Here is a 21,705-nt window from a genome sequence, read left to right as displayed (position 1 = left end):
CTTGTGTGTGTCAGAAAACAAAAGTATGGGATGATTTTTACCTCCCTCTAAGAAATAACTTGTTTGCATCTTTTTACTGTTTTTGCCTTTTTAGTGATCTAGATGACTGCAAGATAGAGTGATGCAGACCTTCAGGTTGCATGGAAGCACCTAAAGGATGTGAAGCTCCTTTAGCTCACCCTATGAGCTTCTGTAATTAAGTCTCAGATTGAAAACTTGTGCCTTATTTAGGGTGCAGAAATCAAACAATACTCTGAATATTAGCAGAAGAGAAAGATAACTTGAGGCCATGAGAGACTGGCAAAGTTTTCTGAGACCATTTTTTTATCCCAGTTTTTTTAAGGTTTAATCTGGTAATTTACATAGAGATAAAATATGGTTAACTATTGAGCTATTGTTTTGTGTGCAATCATGGTGCTCAGTACAAGGTGCTGGGTTTCAGTAATATGTGACAGTGTTCTGCTCTGTATTTATTTGATGATTTGGATAGAGAGCTACTATAACATTTAAATACCTTCTACATTGTTCTGCTATCTAAAATGCATATATTGCTTCCATTTGTCAATGGATGCTTCTGTTAACATTGCAGTATATGGTGATTTCTGTGATCCACTCAGCTATACAAAAGAAAAAAAATCATAAATGTACATTTCATAAATATCCTCAGGTAATTTTAACCGAGGCTTTAAAAATAATTCCTCAGTTAAAAAATGTTCGTCTGTCCATATAGCTATGTGGAGAAATAATTTCTGGGAAGTGCTGAAATTTGAAAAACAAACATCCTAAATCCAGTGGGTAAGGAAATGTCTGCTTAGCCAGCATGCCAGCATTTGGGAATGCTGAGGCCATGTGGTAGGCTGTGTACCTAGTATGAGAATGATCTGACTGTTTTGTGTTGGATATTTTTGGTTTTGCCCTGTGTACATCTGATTTCATTTTTGCTCCTATCACTTTTTAAATGTGTGTCCCTTACATTTATATGTTATAGTTGAATTCTTCTGCCACACCACTGTAACTATGGAATAACTGTGTTGACAGCAGTAGCAATATTCAAAACAAACAGAATTTATCCCTCTGCTATTAGATACAATCTCATATCATAACAACTTCTGTGGACAATTAGGATTTATTGTTACCAGCTGCACCTAGCATTTTTGCTTAAATACAAAATACTTTTGCAATTGCATATATAAAATAACCTATGTTTGTGTATGCAGTTTATTTGAAAATCTATTGCAATCAATCAAATTCTGTGATTTTGCATTGATTTCTGGGTGTGCCTGTTTAGTGTCTGTGTCCCATCTCCTCACCTGGATTTTGTTCTTTGAGATGCAGAGAAGAACATGAAGGGTTTTAATGCAGGGGCTGTGTTTTGCCTTGCAGTAGCTCCCATTCAGCTGCAGCTGTGTGTGGTGCTGGATGGTGAGGCTGAGTGTGAGCAGGCTGTGCAGAGCCCAGGGAGAGCTCTGCTGAGCTGGCTGCTCTGTGCAACAGTAAGTGTTTGTGACAGGTTGTTTGCTGAATCCTTCCTGCCTGCATATGGCACATCAGAGTTCACTTGTTAGCAGATTATCCATTGTGCCTTGATGTTAGAGGAGGATACTTCCAGCCTGGGTTTGGAGCTGTCCTAGGCAAGGTTTTGCTGGGTAGGATCACAAACTAGTTGGGAAGTGCACACAGACAAGAAGGGGGAAATGAACACAGAAAACAGTAGTGATTGCAGTGTTCTCCCTGTGATCTCTGATAGTGTTTATTGTGAACTTAAAACTGCTTTGAAACAGCTGATCAGTTCTGTAATGGAACATCATTAAATATCCTTCAAATTTCTAGCCAAAAAACAGCCTTTATGGGCGTGTAGAACAATTTTTTTTAGGGGTCAGTATTTTAATTCCCATATTTTTGTAACTGGGCTGGTCAGAAAAACATGGGGTTTTTTTAGACATTAGTATTTTGAGCATCAGTTTTAGAACACTTCTACCCTTACAATTCAAAGAGGAAAGTCAGAATTTTTCCCCCCAAAGATTGTGAGAAAGAGGAGCCTGTAATGAGGGTATAAGCTGTAGTTCTCCTTACTTAAGATAATATACCAAGGAATAGAGAGCAAAAAATATAGTGGAGTTTTTCTGTGAAGAATTATATTCTGCTGGTGGTGACACACATTTTAGACTTGTAATATGTTGAAGGATTGTAAAAATCTAAATCAAAGGTTCAGTATGCAGTAAATTGAAAATTAATTAACCCCCTTGTATTGTTTTGGAGATGGGATGAATGTTTTTAGGAAAAGCAGAAGGAAGAGTGCAGGATTAAAAATTTTTGCTTGGAAAGAGGAAGGTAAGGATGTGCATTTTAGATCATCTAATTTCCTTTCTAATGCAAATCTGATTCTTTGATTATTCACTTATTTATTTATTCTCATACAAAAGGTAGAAATTATGGCATGTTGGGAATGTAGGCATTTTTTATACTGCAATAATAGTGCAACTATTGCACTCCTTTCGTCTATTGGTGAAAAAGGATTTCAAGAAAAAATAATTTTGAATAGAATTAATTAGGGGATTCTTAAAGTCCTGAGCTTAGTGTAACTGCAGTTCTTTAAAGCAGAAAAACAAGAGAGAAAACAAATAATGCCCCTTGAGCAGATGCTTATTCACGTAGGATAAGTAGTCTTTGATTTTGGAGAGGTGGTGTGACTTGCAGTTGGAAACCTTGATTTATCATGTCGTTATTTATATCTGCAATAAATGAGGAATAAGCATAAAACATGAAAAGGAAAATTAAGTATTAGGCTCGTTCTCTTGCTATTTTATTGACATGAAATAGACATTTTTTAATGGTGTGTTGCTGTGCCTTTTGTTGACCATATCTGTACGCCAGGTCTGTCTGCTTGTTTCCATTGGCTTGTCATGTTCACTAATTAGGGAACTGCTGCATGATTCACCTTGTTAATTAGAGGGACTTGCACACAAAGGCCCTTCGGGCAGTGCGAAAGAAGAGCCTAGCACTAGTGCCCTGAGAAAGCTACAGCCTGTGAAGTAATTCTTCTCATCTACCTTCTATTTTTTATTTGAAATGAATAAATCATTGAGATTTTCCTTGTGGAGTGAGAATGCAAGAATTCACATCTTTGTAAGATGTAAATTATATGTGATCAATAGAAGGGGATGACTACTGTATTGTACTTACAAGATTCCCTAATTTACTACTTGTCACGGTGTCTGAGAAATTGCTTGAAATATTTTGTCCCCACACTGTGGTGCGTGGTTCCCTTGATCTGCAGCACAAATGAGCAGTAGTGCTTTTGCTATAGCTAAATCTAAAATAGAAAATATGTAGATTATTTAAATTCAAGCTTGTTTTGCATCCCCAGTGGAACTTCCATTTTCCAAGTGAACCCCCAGCACTACCCCCACAACTTTTAAGGGGAAGAAGGTGGTGGGCGTGTGGCTATTTTTGTTCCTGGTGTTTTGCTGTGCCTCAAACCTCACTTTCCAGCAGAGTAGCATACTTGCTGTATTGTGTATTCTTTAGTTGAATATAGTTTCAGAATAAATTAAATTTGTTTTTGTCATGTCACTTAGGCTTGATCAAACCACAATCCAGGCTGCAGAAGAGGATGTTGTGTTAAAAGTGCACAACCAGTCGCTACACTGCACATTCCCCATCTGTTTATGACACTTCAGACATTAACTCCAATGCCATTCTCCCTAACTATTTGATTAAAATTACTTATTACAGCCAAATGATTTTTAGTAGATTGCTACATTTGCCTCATTTCCTCAAATGAGGCTGGCAATTTCAAGATGCAGATTTCCCACAAGAATGCTAGAGGACTGGTATCAAAATCTGGGCATTTTCTTTTGGAATAATCTAGTTAATAAAGCCTCTTACTAGAATTTCTGATTAACTGCTATTTTAAATGCACTTAAAATTTCTGCTATTCTGAAGTTTGTGCTAATGGCGTATAGCCAGATAAATTTTACCAAAAAATAGAAATACTAATTTGGAAAAAAATGGGGAAAATGGTTTAGGCTGATGTGTGATTTTATGGTATGAAATCACTGTCACTCTTCACTTCCAGGAAGATGAGATCTTCCTGTGTGCCTCTGTCTTCAGCTGGCTTCATTGATAGACCAGCCAAGAACTTTCTCCATCTTCTTGGTGCAGTTCATGTGTACTGGTTTTTAATTAATTCAGATTTCCAGTGTGTGCCAGAGATGGACAGAAATAAAAGTAGCAAAAAGCTGTGCTCTGCTTGAAACCCCTGGTGCAGATAAAATTCCTGACCAGGCTCCCCTAAAACTAAGACAAAATTTCAGTGGCCATGGAGAGTTCTCACCATCCAAATAGATGTTGTATTGCTCAGACACAATGGATGATTCTTTAAAGGGTATTTTCAGAAAGGTTTATTGGATACTTCACCATGTGAAAAGCAGAGTGGCTGGTTCATGTTCTAGTCCAGTGTTGAGCACTGTGTTACAGAGGGCAGCACAGCCTTTGGGAGTTACTGCTTGCATTTATATTTTCCAGTGCATGATTTTAAAAAAGCAAACTCTTTGTTGAGTATCCTCCCGTATGCCAGTGTTTGTCAGCTGTCCCAAAACCACAGCTCAACAGGTTTCCTGCTCTTATCACTTCAGTTTGTGACTCTAGACATGACTGACTTCCACACAGGCTTTCACTGTGCTTTATATTCCCTGATCTTGATTCAAACATCAGTTTGAGTCCTTGCACAGTGCCTTACTTCAGGGGGAAAGGAGAAGATCCTAGAAATCTGGGGAGGATAGTAAACCCTCACTTAGATGAACAAAGGGCCTGGGGAAATAAATACTTTATCTCATCTTTCTTTTCAGGCTCTGGCAGTGAGGGTGTTCCATTGGGTGCTCCTGAGCTGAGGAGCCCCTGAGTAAAACCACTGAGCTCTTGGACTCATGTTCTTCCAGCCATACTCCTGTGTCCTTTGAACAGCAGCTTGAGAACATTTGTGATTGTCCATAGTTGCCTTGCTCCAAAATAAAAGACTGATAATAATAAAATAACAGATTTTAGGGATTTTTTTCAGGATTTTTTTCTGATCTCACTGCAGGTGAGTTCCTGACACTCCAGTAAGTTGGCAGCTCCAGTTGATCCTGCCCAGCTGGCTGTGCCTCAGAAACCCTTTGCTCAAATGGGCTTTGCTCAAATTTGGCTTGGCAAATCTGCCACACACTATTATAGGACCTAACAAATACAAAGGTTTGAAACAGATGTGAATCCAGCTTAGCATAGGAGAGCCTGGAACTGGTGCTACTGGAGATAAATGGTTTGAGGAATAGTATAACCAAAACCAGAGAAATTGTACTGCAGCTCCAACAACAGATTCTGAGGAGTGAAGGAATGTAATGATTGAAGTTACTGGAAAGCCAACAAAATCCATTGTTGTAGAACTCTTTCAGAGGTGTTTGAGGAGTATCTTCCTTAAGTATTTATTATACCTTGTGTTACTCTAGATAGGGATATGCAGCTTAAGAAATGGCTGGACTGTTGCAGAGATAAATGGGTTTAAGTTAACAAATAATTAAATAATAGTGCATTGTATTTGGAAAATCTGTGACCCAGTATGTTAAAAAATTGTAAGAGTTTAAAATCAAATCTCAAGTTCTTCATGCTTTTGACTTTTTATAAATTGTGAGTCAGCTGTTAAGGATATTTCCAAGAAAATTAAACCTGTGACTAATCTATATCATCTATATCTAACTTCATACAGTATGAGTAGTAAGGGGATAAAATTGTAGATTTAAGGATAATTGTTTTTAAAATCCCATTTAATGGTATAATGTAAAAGACTGGGAAAAAATACAATTAAGGCTTTTTATTTCAGGGAGAAATAAAAATGAAAGGCAGGATGCACCTGGCATTTTCTGTATCAGAGTTTGACACATTGTCTTGAAAGTAACAGGGCACGTTTAAATGGAAAATTTGAGTAAACTTGTAAAACATAATGAAATTAGATGTAATAAACAGAAATGTCTGTTGTAGGAAGGATGCTTGGTCCAAAGTACCCCAGTTAAGATTCCAGAACTGTGTTCAGATGCTCATTATTTTGAGAAACAGTCATCTTGAGGCTGAAACATTCCCAGCTCGGTCTTTGCCCAGGGTGATTTTTTTCCAAATGCTATGCAATAATTTTCAACTGCTGTTAAAAGTGTGTGAGTAAGAAAAAAAGAAGAAACTCCCACCACCAAAACCCAACAGACAAACACCTTTCATGATAAGGAAAATCCTGGTCTAGTTCAGATAGACATGCAGCCATTGCAGGGGACAGCTGGAGCCAGTAAAAGCTGGGAGTGGGAGCACACTTGGGAAGGAGCAGCATCCAGCTTTGTACTGAAGAAAATGAGATGCAGTTTGTCAGAGCAGTGAATGTTTGGAAGTCTCACAGAATGGGTTTGGTGTATAGCTGCTGTTACACAGGTGAAACCTCTCTGGTGTGGCATTTCTGCAGTGCCTGTTGTACACTTCAGTCCTTGGAGCAGTTCTTAGCAGGCAGTGTGTGCTGACCCTGAGAGATTGCAGCAGCAGAGCAGGGCTGGAGGAGAGCACACACACACCTGCTGCACACACCAGCTCTTTGCAAGGCTCCCTGAAATTCCCTGAGACACCCATCCTTCTTCATCACTGTCCTGGACTTCTTGAGGTTCTGGCCAGCATTTTTAATGAGTTTCATTTTTAATTGCACCTTCTGTTACGGGCATCTTAGGACATGTGTAATGGTTCTGCATTTCAGGCACTCCTCAGCAGAAAGGATGTTTTTCCAGGGGGTGTAATCACTGTCTGAGACTGATAGATACATGTTACAGAGCCATCAATTAAGACAAGTTTTCCTCAGCATATGACCCTGTTATCAGGAATTAAGCCATCCATTGCAAACAGAATTAGGAGGGATTTCCATTGATGCCTATTGGCTAGAAATCAATGCTTAAATCATTGTTTATATGATCTTGCTTTCATCAAACATTTCTGCCATTTAGCACTCTCCACTGCCAGCTTCCTGCTCAGGGTTCACTGCTGCTTGTCTTCACCCATGAATGCTGTTGATATTTATAGTTTCTGTGGTGCTGGGAGCCTCCTCTCATTTCTTCTTAGGTGGTATTTCTGAACTAAGTTGGGAATTTTAAGTACATGAAATGTAGATCCTGGTGGGCTGAGCTGGCTCTGTGGCTACAGAAACTTACTTTTACAACTTGGCTTCTATTCCTTTTTCAAATCCTGTATTGGCAGTGTTTAAACATACATGACTACTTCCTTAAGCTCTTTCTTCTTCTTTATCTTCACAGTCATCTCTGTGTCTCTGTCACTGGGTTATTTTCCTTCTAGGCCAAAAACATCCCTGAATTTTGCCTGTAGGCACAGAAACACCTTCTTGACCTTTCTCTCTGTCATGTGATCCCACTCCCTCTTCTCCCTTTAATTTCTGAAGGTATTTATATGTAGACTAGAATTTTTAAAAGTTCCAGCCATCCTCTTACTTTCTGACATATGGAAGGAAATTTCTCTTAGTCCTTAGCAGCTACAGCTCATACCCATATTTTATCTGCATCTCTGTTTTAGACAAAGCTCACTTCTGTTTGCCTGGGTTTTGCCTGACAAATAAGTGCATTCTTGGTTTTTAGAAATTACTAAACCTAGCTTTTAAAATCTAATGTTGATATTTCACATAGACATATGGCTGTCTTCCTTGTGGCATATGGCTTGTGGCACTTCTTTCTTAAATACCTAAATGTATCATAACAAATAATGATCTAGAGAAAACAAACTAAAATTTTAGAACTTCTAGGGTTAGCTGCACTTCAGGAAAGTGGTGAATTAGTGTTCTTTCTGTGGTTTTAATGCTGTGCCACCATCACAAGAAAATTTAATTGTTCAAAATAATGCTTTGTTCTTATGGTGTACTTTTCATCAAATGAGAGACCTCCCAGTAAGTAAATGGCATGCTAAAAATGCATTTGGATTTGATAAGGAGCAAGGAATGATAACTAATTTGTAAGCATTTTTCATGTATAATATATTGGAATATTTGTCTGTGTTTTAGCTAAATATTTTTACTTTCAAAAAACTTAATTGTTATTAATGAATGTGGTTCTGAATTGAAGCATTGCTTTCTTCCCAGAGGGCAGAAATTTAATATGCTATTGATAAGTATATCCATATTATTTGTGATAAAGGCAAGTTAAAGAAAGATTTTGCATCAGCAGCCCAATATGAAAATGTGTGTGAATGAATGCAGCTATCAAATGATTGCATCTTGTTGGTTGATGTAGTGAGTTAGATTCATTTCTGGTAAATCATTTTAAGTTACAGGAGATTATTTTTCAGGATGTACAGATAGTAACAGGTGCTTCATTTATTTAAATATCCAGAAATTAGTAACTGGCTGAGTTAGAAGATCAACTGTATTGTAATAACAGGCTGCTTTGTTAACTTTAAAATATAATTCATCATGTAAAGTAAGAAGCTTAAGTAGCTTTAGTTTTACAGGTACTTCTAAGAGTAATTTCAGAACACTGAAGATGGTGACATTTAATTCATATTATTCTTAGTGCTGAGAATTCAAAGGGTGATTACTGTGGAACCAGGTAAACAGAACTGGTTGCAGTCATTTCCACCTGACACAGAGAATGTGATTCCAGAGTGCACTGGGGAGAAGAGTGTGTGTGTTTGGTGGACAAGGTGCAGTGTCCCCTCTTTTGAACCAAAGCCAAGATACCACTTTAAAAAAAAATAAATATTTGAAACAGAGATTACAATTGGGGATAATATTTTTCATGAAAATGGGTAGGAAAGAGACTGGTGCAGGTAATCTGATGTAGGCTATGAAAAACCAGAAGTATGTGACTTGGGAAAAAGGTAAAGTTGGCATAGGGGTATGAAGAAGCCAACAATGGTGGGGTGTTAAATGGTCTGGGATGTTAAATAAAGTCTTGTCAAATGTCTTGCCAGTAAGTATCCATAAGCTGCAGAGATGTTTTCTTGTAAGCAGATTCATGGTTAATAGTGTGCAGAGATGCTCTCCTGTCAGCTGGAGTACACTGACCTCTGCAGGATGAGGGCCTCTGTTGGGGACCAGTATCAGGATCATAACTCTTCTGATTATTTTAAAATGTAATTTTATGGTTCTCTTCTTTTAGATGAGCTTTAAAGAAAGCCTAAAAAACCACCAGTGATAATTTACAAAAGATTGTTGAGAATATGTGCATTGCAGAATTTGTCAAGTATTTTCAGCACTTCAGCCACTATGTTATAAAACATCAGGATACTGTGATCTGACTGATGATGTGTTTGATGTATTAGAAATTTTTTGATCAGCATTCATGAAGGTTACATAAGGTTATTCTTTCCTGCTGTAGTTTACCACAGTGTGTGCTGTTAAACCAGCATCAGAAAGTGTATTGTGATTTTGTCTAGATCTTTTATACCTGGCAGCATATTGCTTATTTGTATTAAAGTAATGTCTATTCAGCCCTCTGGGGCTTGATGATAAGTGAGGCACATAGTGGAGGAGGATCCTTGTCTGGAGAGCCTATAGCAGACAAGCTGGGTGATGTGGGGTGAGACACAGGGAGGTGAAGAACCAAGTCCTACCAGTATTTACCCAGTGTGGGTAGAACAGAGCCCAGCTCCTTTGGCTCTGTCTCTTGAGCCAGGTGTTCTGTCAGGTGATGCATTACAGCTGGTGGAAAATCTTGTGCATTTATCAAAATTGGTACATGATATCAAGAACTATCTTTAGTTTTTGTCACTGACTAAAAAAGAAAAGACAAAGAACCTAAGGAATAGATGAGTGCAAACCTTTCTGCAGACTCTTGAAGTTGTTCCATATTTTCTTGGTAAAACAGCACCAGTTTTCAGGTTTCACAGTAAGGGCAAGATTTATTCCATTATGGGAAATTTAGAGAAATGGAATGTTTTGCTATACAATTTATATGTGCAAAAAAACCCAACAAGAGGCTCTGTGTGCTGATATTCCATGTGGAAATAGCCAGGGTGTGGTGTAGTACAGCTAGCAGAGAGAGCCAAGTAAGTATTAGCTTCCTGTGGGTTTGCAAATGGTGACTTTGGATAGGATACTGATACAATATTCATATAACCTTTGCATGATACCAGTTATCTATCAGACTGTGTTTCTGATCTGCACCTCCCAGGAAACGAATACTTACTCCAGTGCAAAATTTCTTATTCTGCAAAGCTTGACAACTTCGTCTGAGATCACTCTGAGCCAGTTGGCCCTTGCTTAAATATTCATCAGACTTCTGATAATTGTGATAACCCTTGTAGGCTGGCAAGCAAGGCAAATTAGCAAAAAGATGATTGATCTTTTTTTATATGCAGTTTTATCTTCAACCTTTCCTGGATATATGTTATACTATAGTAATAATTTCTTCTCTAAGGTATTTGCCAGTATCTGGATTTGCACATCTATTTACAGTTGCCTTGAAGCCTCATAATTACAATACAGCTGAAATGTCCATTTTCTTTCCCTGACTACAAATAGGGATCAATCGAATTTTAAATGACTGCTCACGGGCTAGCTTCCGATCATGACCTTTGTAAATGATTAGAGCTCACCACTGCTGCTATCTACCTTGAAAGGGTAAGCGGGCAGCTCTGTCTAACTGGCATTTAATCTGGAACAGAGCCAAAGATATTTGAGCTAAAAACCTAATATGAGTTGGCAAAGAGAAGTATGTATAGACCTTTGCACTATTATTTAGATATTTTTCTACATTCCTTTTTTGTATTTAGGGAATTCTTTTACCCTGTAGATGAGATAGGTATTTTTAGATAATGTTATACTGAAGTTATTGTAACAACTGTGCTTGCAAAACATGTAGCATAAAAGTGGGGGGAATGGGGTTTCAAACTCTAAATGACTGAATTCAATTTTCTGAAGAATGTGAAAATATAGAATGGTTTGGTTTGGAAGGAGTATTAGAGGCAATCTTGTTCACCCCTTGCCATGAGCAGGGACACCTTCTTGTGTCCTGTCCACTCTTGGACACTCCCAGGGGTGGGCAGCCACAGCTTCTCTGGGCAGCCTGTGCCAGGAGCTCAGCACCCTCCCAGGGAAGGATTTTTTTCTCAATCTAATCCAAATCCACACTCTGTCAGTTTGAAGCCATTTCCTCATGTCCTTTCACACCAAGTCCTTGTCCAAATTCCCTCTCTTTCTTGTCAGCTCCCTTTAGGCACTGGAAAGTCACAGTGGGGTTCTCCAGGCTGAACAATCCCAGTTCCAGCTTGGTGGAAGCTGCTGAGGCTGCTCTTGGTCCCAGTGTCTGCATCATGGACAGAGATGGGAAAGGTGCTGGTGGTGGTTGACAGCATGAGCCTGAGCCCAGGTGTGCCCAGGTGGGCAAGAGGCCAGTGGCACTGGGCTGGATCAGCAGGAGCAGGGCAGTGCTGCCCCTCTGTGCTGGGCACTGCTGAGGCCACACCTCGAGTGCTGTGTCCAGCTCTGGGCTGGCTCCAGCTCCTTGGTGCTGCCCTCCAGGGGCTCTCCGGGCCCCCTGCCCCCCTCCCCTGGCTTGAGCTGGGCTCTGGCACCATCAGCTGGAGCTTGGAGCACTCCCTGGTGAGCCTGTGACCAAAGCTGCCCAGGCACAAGTGTTCTGAGTGCTAAATGAACTCATCTGGGAGCTGCACTAAAGATGAGGCACGAGCTGGATCTGCTTTTTCTGGGCAGAGGTACGTGGAGAAAAGAGACTCCACACTGGCACTTTATTGCTTCAACCTCCTTTCCTTTTAACATTGGTTGAGATAATTCAGGCCCTGCTTGTATGTATGTGCAGATCATGTGTAGGGGATGACTGAGACACTTCTATCTCTGCTTGTCAGTTTAGTTTCATTTTAATGAAGAATTGTGCCTGTGTCATACAATGATTTTATTACCACCACTGAATTTCTCGAGGTGTTGTTCTGTGTGCTGCTGCTAAGTGGGAGCAAGAGTGACATTAGTGGGATTAGAAAGCAAACACTTCCTCTCAGTTTATTGATAGATTTTGCAAACCCAAAATTTCGAGATTAATAAGAATTATTGCTAAGAGCTATGAATGCTTTTATCTAATTAAAATAATATACTGTGTCACCTATCAATTATTTTTCTGTGGTATTGATCATAATATTTATTAAAATATTAGTGTTCCTGGAAATTTGACACTTACCATTAACACTCTGAAAGAATTATACAGTTTGTAGTGAATATGCAATCTTTTCTCTCTGCTGGCCAGAGCCTTTTCCCCTATTTTCTGTGGTGTGCTATGTTGTTACATAATTCAGCTAGCAGTTGCTTCCAACTAGTCAAATATATTCTTACCTAAAGCCTATGCCCAGAAAGCACTTGTAAATCCAGTTTGTAAAGGTTTTGTGTCAGCATTACCTTTGGCTAGCATTTAGATAGAGATATTTTATTAATTTATATTTTTTTAAAGAAATCATCAAGTGTGTTTGAAATATTAAAAATAAATATAAGATTAAAAATGAGCTTTTTTTAAAGAATTGAATTGGTATTTACATTCTTCATATGAGTCAAACTGAAGAAGTGTAGTTAGTATATAGTACTTGCTAAGGCAATTTTTAGTGAAAAGGATGGTGTTTTTGGAAGCAGAAATCCTGTGAAAAGTCATGAGAACTTCAGTATCTTCATTATTCCTCTATGGCCAGGCTGCTGAAATAGAACAGTGCTCCCAGGGATTGCTCATGTGCGACTTCTACCTCACACTTGCAGGTCTGAAGATAACTTTTTGCTATGACAGCAGATCCAAACTAAAGAGAGTTGTTTCCCTGTGTGACAGATGCAGCAGCAGGAGCTTGCCCAGATGAGGCAGAGGGATGCCAACCTGACAGCACTGGCAGCCATCGGTCCCCGCAAGAAACGGAGGCTGGACGCGCCCGGGCTGCTCAGCATAGGAGGAGAGGTAAGTGTGCTCCAGAGGCAGGGGGGGAAATCATCCTGGAGAGCCTGGCAGGAGCAGCTGGAGCTGCTGCTGCTGCCTGGGAGGTGTGTCCTTTACAAATGCACAGCAGCACCGGGACTGCAGCTTGTCTCACTGCAGTTAACACAGCATCCCCTTTCAGTTGTGTTTTCAAGTGTGAACTTTCAGCAGATAATGAAGAATAGTTTTTAAATAGTTCAATGCAAAGTATAGGAGTTAAACTGTTCACTGCCTTTATGTCTTGTTTTCTCCTCTGCATAAAGTGAAAAAACCCAAAAAGAGTAGGGAATGAAGTATCTGGAAAATCGAGTGGTGTGGTGTTACTATATATGGAAATGAATTTTTTTTTTTTTTCTTGTGTGTTTGTTTCATGGTTTTGAATTCACGGTTTTGGGTTGTCCTGAGCACTCCCAAAATTTTGGGGATCCCCAAAAATCCTTGTATCCCGAAAATCCCAAAAATCTAAAAAAAAATCCCAATTAAATTCCATAAAACTACCCCAAAAATAAAAAAAAAATAAATTCCATTAAATTCTGTAAAACCACCCCAAAAATCCCAAAAAATTCCCATTAAATTCTATAAAACCACCCCAAAAAAATGAGAATTTTTTTTTTTGGTCTCACTGTTTTGGGTTGTCCTGTGCGCCGCCAAAATTTTGGGGCTTCCCAAAAGCTTGTAGTAATGCCAGCATGAGTTTATGATAAATGTGTCCAAATTCTTCAGAATGTCAAGGTGTCTCCCACCACTGCAAAGATGAGTTTATAATCATGTTAAATTGTAATTTCCATAAGAATGCTGTGCTCTAGAAATAGGATCAGATTCATTAGCGTGATTCTGCTGTTATTTTAAGTGGAGAGGTAGCTGTACTGCACAATAAATGCAAAACTGTCAAAAGGCTGATCTGTATTGAGCAAGGTGGAGAAGCAGGGTGATGAGGTTGCACTGCTGTGGGTGGCTCTGGAGGAGCACTGTGTTTAGTGCAGATACACTTGGGCTGCTTTTCCTTCTGCTGAGTCTGCCCACGCTCTGGAGTCAGAGGAATTCTCCCCATTACATGCCTGTTCTGAGGAAAATGCAAACATTTTGTTTTGAATAACTGAACTAACAGTTTTGGCTCAGACATTTGACTGTCTAAATGCCAGGCATTTCCAAAGGCCTTTTTGTTTCCCATTTTGGATAGCTTTTATCGACTTCTCTCTCTTTTTGTGTGCTAAGATTAGTGCTAGGGAATTAGCTGAGCTAGGAACAGAAATGGATCTTGTTTATACTCTAAAATTGACTTAGGACTTCAGATACGTAGGAGGTGCTTCTGTTGCTGATAAAATTTGTTTCAGACTGAGGGAGTTTCCCAGGTTTTGTGTTGTCCTGTTACTCCCTTCCTTTCAGTCTCCCTCCTTTATCTTACATTCAGTAAAGAATTCTGTTCTCCTCCACATGCACCTGTAACAAATCTCACCACAACAGGCCAAAGAAGCTTTCATTAGAAGCTCAGCTGGGTGGTCATAACTTTGGTTTTCCCTCATATAACAATAATTGGAGCACTCTAATAATACATGGATCCCTTCAGGTTTTAACACTTCACCAAAGGAAAATTTTCTCCTAAGGAACAGAATTTAATTTTGTCTATTGTCCCTTTAAAAAAAATTATTTTGTAAGTATTAATAATTTGATGAACAAAATCATGATCACCTTCAGTGAGTGAAGCATTTTAATCAGAGCTCTATATTTGAATGGATTATGATGAACAGCTTCTCTTTCTAGAACCTTCTTTTTGTCTTGCTACAGTGCTTCAAGGGAAAATAAAGGTCTGGGGCAAATTCCAAAGGCTTCTGGATATTTTTGCTTCCTTTTACTGCTCTCCTAGCCCAAATTTTGCTGAACAGCTGTATTGTTCAATTGGCAAACTGTCCTTGAAGTTTCTGCCGATCCATGGATTTCCTGGAGCCATGAATTGTGTGCCAGTTCAGATGGAATTGCTCCATCCCTCTTCTCCTAGCTTCTAACCATCCTGGCCAGCTCATGTAGATGGCTGGCTGGAAGCTGATTTCAAGGTCTTGGAAACTGTATCTGCATTATCCAATGTCTTTTGTAGGAATAGGATCTAAAGTACTGCAGAAGCTGTCTCCCAGCCTTGGCTCCTAGAAACCCCCTTTCTGGTTTTCTGAGATTATTAGGGCTGCTATGCAGAAATAAACTCAACTCCTCCAAAATATTTCACTGTAAAAAGGTACTGGAATTTTGTCTTATTTGTCCAAGACTGATATCTCTTCTTTGGGTTCTAGGGATTATAAACATCATTATGATTCTTTGTTCTATGATACCAACACCCCCTTAGCCCAATTCCACCTTCAGATATCTGACCTCCACTATGGCACTGATTTCTCTCAGCAATTTCTAAGCTGCTTAAAGCCCTTGCTGCTGATAATCTCTGCTTGCAAGGTCTGGCTTGGCCAGAGCTTTTCTGGCCTGCCCCTTTTTTTTGGTCAAAATACCCAGTTTTTGTCTCCTCACTACCCTTTACTGACCTGTGTCTGCTTTTGTTGCAGCTGGGACCCTGCATATTTACTGATCCAAAGAGATGTCATTCACAAATCATCCCAGCCTGGCATGTTCCTGTTCTTTTCCCTTTTCTCAACTAACTCTAGTTTGACACTGCATTTAGTTGCATTGGCCATTTTTCAGTGAGCAATGCTGGATTTCAGTCCAGCTTCTTGGTTTAACAGAAATACTAATATTTTTTTTTAATTGGATCTTTTTAGTAATACCCTTTTCATCTGAGCAGGAGGTTGATTTAGGAGTAGTGATGGATATTCTACTTAAGAAGTTGATGGAAAAGATCAGTATTTCTGTATTTAAGTACTGTTTGTTACATAGAGAGAAATAGCTCTTGGAAATAAGAAAAATCTTGTGTTAATAACTGTAAGTAGTAAGTTTTTTCTGCCAGCATTTTGTTTGAGAGTATTTTCTTTAAACTTCTCTGTCTCCCATCACATTGCCAGAGCTCATTTGGACTTCTTTGCTTGTTTTCAAGCCATAGCTAAATAGACTCCTTATTTTTTTTGGTTGGGCAGGATTGTTATAAATTATCAAGATCAGGCCCATCAATTGTCTTTCCTGAACTAGTACAGCTAATTTTTTTTTTCCTACTTTTACCTGGGCACATGGAAAATCAGCAGTTTTGGAGTGAGGTTATTATTACATATATATATATATTTTTTTTAAATTTGCTTCTATGTGCAACCATATCAAAAATGCCTTTCTAAAACATGGGGAAAATATTTTGTAGAGCAGTGGATGAGCAGGGGGTCAGTGTTTCCAAATAACACTGCTATTGACCACGAATATGGAGTAGCCTGGGCTAATGTCACTGTCACCCCCATCCCAATCCCTGCATTCCTGCCCCTTCCCTGTGCTTGGCTCTTGTACCCATCTCCATTTGATAAATAGGAAGAATCTGATATAACAACAATAAAAAGTGAACAGTTCCTGCTTTGCTTGTTGAAGTAGTTTGGCCTAGAGCCCAGTGAACACTGGAAAAGGAACTTACAACCAGACAGAGACAGCAAATGTGAGATCACCTGCACTTCATTCACTTCCTTTTTAGTACCTTTGGTGTCTGCTCATGTTTTAGATGATCTGCTAGAAACACAGCTGCCTCTGTAGCAGCCAGCAGCTCATCAGTAATTCAGCCTGCTTGTTATTATAATGTGGTTTAGATCAAAATGAAGGAGGAGAGGTAAAGAGAAATGAGATAGCTTTGGAAGGATTCAGCTTCTCTGCCTGGCAGAGTTGAAATACTGCATTTGCAGAATTTTTTAGGGGTTTTCCATTTCTTTAGTAATACTAGACAAAAATTATTGGAAAATATCTTCTAAAGTCACAGCTTTTTGGAATTTAGCACGTGATTATCAAGGTTGGTGTTTAAGGATCCTGGCTCACATGATGTGTTTAGCAGCAGGGTCTGATCTGTCCTGTGGCACTCAGCAGTGGGTGACACAAACAGGTCACAACATTCAGGACAGCAAGCACTGAAGTTCTTCAGTTAGCATCCCTGAGCACCTCTGATGTCAGATTAAATGTAAGGTTGGGGTTGCTTTTATTCACCTTAGTTACTTTTTGATTGATTTTGAATCTGTTCAGTTCACATTTTCAATGTTTGCTTTTTTATTTTTTCTTGAATGATAAGTCTTTTAATAGTTAGAATTAAAATTTTGGTTTGTTTATGAAATAGATATTTTCATATAAATCTAAGAGTTAAGGCTTTAGAAATAGGATTAGCCATTGCAAGACTAGGTCAGGTAGCTTTACAAGCTAAATATTTGAATACTGCTAAGGTGGCATGAATGCAGAATTTGCATATTTTCAAGTCCTTCATTTCTTATTATGGAATTAAAGTGTGGAGGTTAAATACAAGTATTTTTTCTCTATTTAATAGTAATAATTAAATAATTAGGCTTTTCATCAAGATCTATGGCTAGTATCCCAAAATACATAAATACAGAGTATATGTTTGAAATATCTGAGGGTATAATTTGTTTAAATATCAAGTGAAAGCCCTCTCCTGGTACTTGCTGGCACAGATGGTTTTTGAATACTGAGCTTCCAAAGGCAGCTTCAGGGCTAGTTCAGTGAATCACCACTTATTGAAGACAGTCATTTTAGGGATAAGAAAAAGCCCTCTTCCTCACATAGCAGAAGAGCAGTCATCTTTAGAATATTCAGCAAACTATCCCAAACACCATCTTTCAAAATGTGCAGGACCATATGTTGGGCCAGTGCTCGAGGGAGATCTGATACTCTGTGTGTTTTCTCATCCAGTATATTCCAGCCATTATATTAGTCAAGAAAGATAATGTTCTTGCAGCCATGGAAAGTCCCAAAACTAACAGTTAAAACAGAGATGTTTTGTGTAGAGAAAAGCTAATTACTGATGTGATTGTGAGATGTATTTTGGGTACGAGGCACCACATTTTTTAATTAAATTAATCTTTCAGATGGTATAATTTAAGTATTTTAAAGCTGCTTTCATGTTTAGGTTTTGTACAAAACATGATTAAGATTCTAGTTTAAGACTTGGAAATCTGTGTTCTACCAGAAGCAGACATAGAGAGGTTACTTAATATTAGTGTCTATTAGGTCTTCATACTTTTAGTAACTCCTGATTTCTAAGTGGAAATGTAGGGATGGATTCAGGATTATGTGGGAAGCACTTGGGTATGTGCTGGAGTTGGAAAAAAATACTTTTGACTGCAGTCTCTTTTTGGTTATGTGATTCATTTCACCATTTCAGCTGACATTCTCACTTCATGCTTGGATTATCCATGGACATTTCAGCAACACCTGCAATTCTTCCTCAAATCCATTGTCAGTATCTTAGCAATATAAAGAAGAAATCAGGATACTAGGTAATTTTCCCTTTGGAATGGGCTGGATATGAGCTGTCTCTTGAAAACCTGACCTTGTTTCCTTCCTTTCTTGCCCTTTTAAACTATAAGAGATGTGTAGTGTGTCCTGCAGAAGTCTCTGTTACTGGAGGGCTGTGCCTTGGCTTCTGTCCTGAGTTTCTACTCAGTGAATATCACCCACTTTTAGAAGGTCATGAATCAGCCAATATATGAGGCATAGCTGCTCTTGGCAGACCCCAAATAACTAGAACCAAGGAATAGTCTTTTATTTTGGGGAAAAACACCAATAACCAGCATTACCATTCTCTGAGCAAATCTTCAGGCTGTTCTCTCACCTTTCTGGAACTGAAGTTTATTTTATGGCATCCACTTCCCAAGATCCTTGGAACAACTCAAGTCTCAGCTTGGTCTTCCTACTGTAACTCTTGATAAATTACTTTTTGTTTAAGGTGGTGAAGATGTGTTTAGAAAGCACTGGAGTCTAAAGCCCCTTTACACTGGTTAAGCTTGAGTTATAGGATACAATGGAGCAAAACACCTTTTGTAAGCATTTATGGATCAAGAAGTTAAAGTTTGCTTTTTGTGCTTTTTAAGCCTGTAGTGTAAGAGCAGAACAGGAGGGATTTTTATGATTTGTTGTGTCATTACCTTTTCAAGCACTCTTTGCTCCAAGTCTTACTGATATGATAAAATGCAGTGTTCTCTCAGACCTGTTTTGGTGTAGGATGTCATTGCTGCTGACAGTTATGATTTCATTTGAGGTATCACAAAACTATCACTTAAATTTATGGGTTTAAATTTTCAAGGAGATGAAAGAAAGGTGTCTATCCTTACATTTTTTTTAATGGAATTACATATATACTACTTTATAAATCTTTGAAAATCTTGAGTTTGGCTTCAACTTCTCTTTTATGTCTGTTTTGTTTAACTTCCTGTTTTCAAAATCAAATAAATTCAAATAAATCAAAATCAACATAAACATGTTGATAATCTATTTCAAAAGCAGTATTTTGAAACCCTCTATAGATGTTATCCTAATTAGCAATTGCACCTTTTTTTCCTTATTCTTAAATGAATGAGATTTCAATTTAAAAACCAATTGTCCCAATGAGGAGCTTTCATTTTTAAACATTTAATTCCAACTGTGTTTTAGCCCATGATGAACACAAACTGGGGTTTTTTTTAGAATTCTGGTTTTATTTTGTGAAATAAAACTTAGAAACATGACTAATGCTTCTTGCAGACTTAGCAGTAAAACTAGGAAGACATTGAAGATGATGGACAATGTGATGTTTACATTGATGATTACTAATTGTAACTGGGAGTGAATGTGTGGAAATATAAAATCTGTGCAGGAATACAGCCACTGAGTCAGGAGACAGTAGAACATTTTTGCATGGATCTCAGTTCACAGAAGGAAAAAGCCAGGCAGCAATGCAAGAAAATAGCAAGTGGGCTCTGTGCCAGGAAAAACATTCTTTTTTTACTAGTAGAACAGGTTTGCATGCTGTGTGTATTCCTTTGATCTATGGAATACAAAATAATCCGACAGAGGTTCAATGATATTAATAATTTTTCCTTATTGGCCAAGACAAATTTGATTTTTACTTCATTTGGAGATGGAAGTTGGTCCCACCTGACTGCATGATGTTGATGTAGCATGCAGGAGGAGACCATGAGAACATTTTTTCTCTGCTTCTCAAAAGTTTCTACTGCATTTTTACTCAAATAGTATTTTGTTCTTTTTTTATTTTTTCTTAATAGAAAGAGAAATCCTCCTCCTTGGTTAAAAAAAAATAGTACATTTTTTAAAAGAAAATTTTATCAATATGGTAATAATAAATACAATTGCTTTGTTCATGGATACTTTGTAAATCCAGTGTGTGCAGCTTATTAGTGTGGAAAATGAGAACTTGGCACAAAGATGTCTGAGTAGCTAAGAGTTCATCCATTATTTGTCAATCCCTGTGGAGCTCTACTGCTATTCTTGAGAAGGTTGTGTTTTTCTTGCAACAGGCAACTACCTTGAGGATGTGTGGGGACAGAGGGTGTGTGACTTTGCATTTGGGGGTTTTTTGGGAGCTGGTTTTGGGTTGAGTTTTTCTGTATTTTCAGTTGTCTCCTCTCTGCCTTCCTGATTTTCAGACACTAAAATTTTTCACTACACTTTCAGAAGGATAGAATCTATTTTGCAGTCTCTGTTTTTCTGATGCTTATAATTACAGATTTTTTTCCTTTTTCTGGCTAAGTAAAACTGGTAAGACTAAGAGAAAACATGGAAGGGTCTAGCAGGGGGTTTGTCCATTAACTTCAGAAGGTAAAGCTCAAGGTGCTGTGACAATTTTAGATGTCAGTGAAAATAATTTTTAAAACCTGACCAGAAAATTTTCAAGGTGTAACTTTTCAACTTGTACATGGGAAGATTCATACCTGTATCTTAAGGTGGCAATGTTTCCCATTGAAGTAGTTCTTCCCTAGAGCAGTCAGATGAATCATCAAATAGATTCATTTCCTTCTGCTTCGATCCCATTCAGTGCTAGGTAAATTTTGTGGAATAATCTTTTTCTTCTTTGTCTAAAACTTTTCTTTTTGCTTATCTTCTTCTTCTCTTCTCAGTCTCCATACCAATGGCCTTGGTAAAATTCCTTTCAGAAGTAAACCTTACTAATTAACCCTCTCTGGCTTCACATTTTCTTCCCCCCAAAGCTGCATCCCAAGTGCTGATGTGGGTGATAAAGAATGGCAATGGCCATGCCCCCTCTGCATCAGCTCTGTGCTTTATGTACAGCTGAATGTGGTCTGTTGATAAAAAAAGTATAAGTTCTTGATTTAAAAGGAAAACAAAACAAAAGCCCAACAGATAAACATTTTTTTCAGAACTTATATGTTCAAAAAATTATCCCTTCATTTTCAGTAGTCCAATTGAAAACGAACTTAGTGTGTAAGAAAGAGAAATGAAAACAGGCCTTTCATGGTTTCCTTTTACCATGTGCAAGTCTTCCAGATTCTTACTGTAAGTCAGAATGTTTTTCTGTGTGTTTAATATGTGCATATCATATGTATATCTGTGCACAAAATTTAAAGGCAGGTCCTTATTACAGGTTTCATAAGTGATGTCATCCTGAAATGACAGAATATCAGCAGTTTGTGGTGCAGGCAAATTTATTTTGACCAGCTTTGCTGTTCAAGGAACATAATGCATTTTAATCCCTGTCTCTTGTTCTAAATTGTAAAAGTATTTTGAGCAAATACTTGTTTAATTTGATAGAAGTTTTCATCCTTTTTTACACGTGTTGACCAGTCTCCTACTGTGCACACTCCTCCTTCAGAAT

At 38.3% G+C, this 21,705-nt stretch overlaps 1 protein-coding gene across 1 annotated transcript in view; it reads left to right on the top strand.

Moving 5' to 3' along the window:
* LOC130257746 (transcription initiation factor TFIID subunit 4-like) overlaps positions 1–21,705 on the top strand; it is a 144,720-nt gene that overhangs the window by 86,319 nt on the left and 36,696 nt on the right. The window contains exon 14 of the mRNA XM_056500566.1: positions 12,828–12,950. Coding sequence (XP_056356541.1) covers positions 12,828–12,950 — 123 coding nt within the window. The remainder of the gene's footprint in view (positions 1–12,827; positions 12,951–21,705) is intronic.

Source organism: Oenanthe melanoleuca, chromosome 11 (assembly GCF_029582105.1).
Source record: "Oenanthe melanoleuca isolate GR-GAL-2019-014 chromosome 11, OMel1.0, whole genome shotgun sequence".
NCBI classification, from domain to species: Eukaryota; Metazoa; Chordata; class Aves; order Passeriformes; family Muscicapidae; genus Oenanthe; species Oenanthe melanoleuca.
This window is presented reverse-complemented; position numbering and strand designations above follow the sequence as displayed.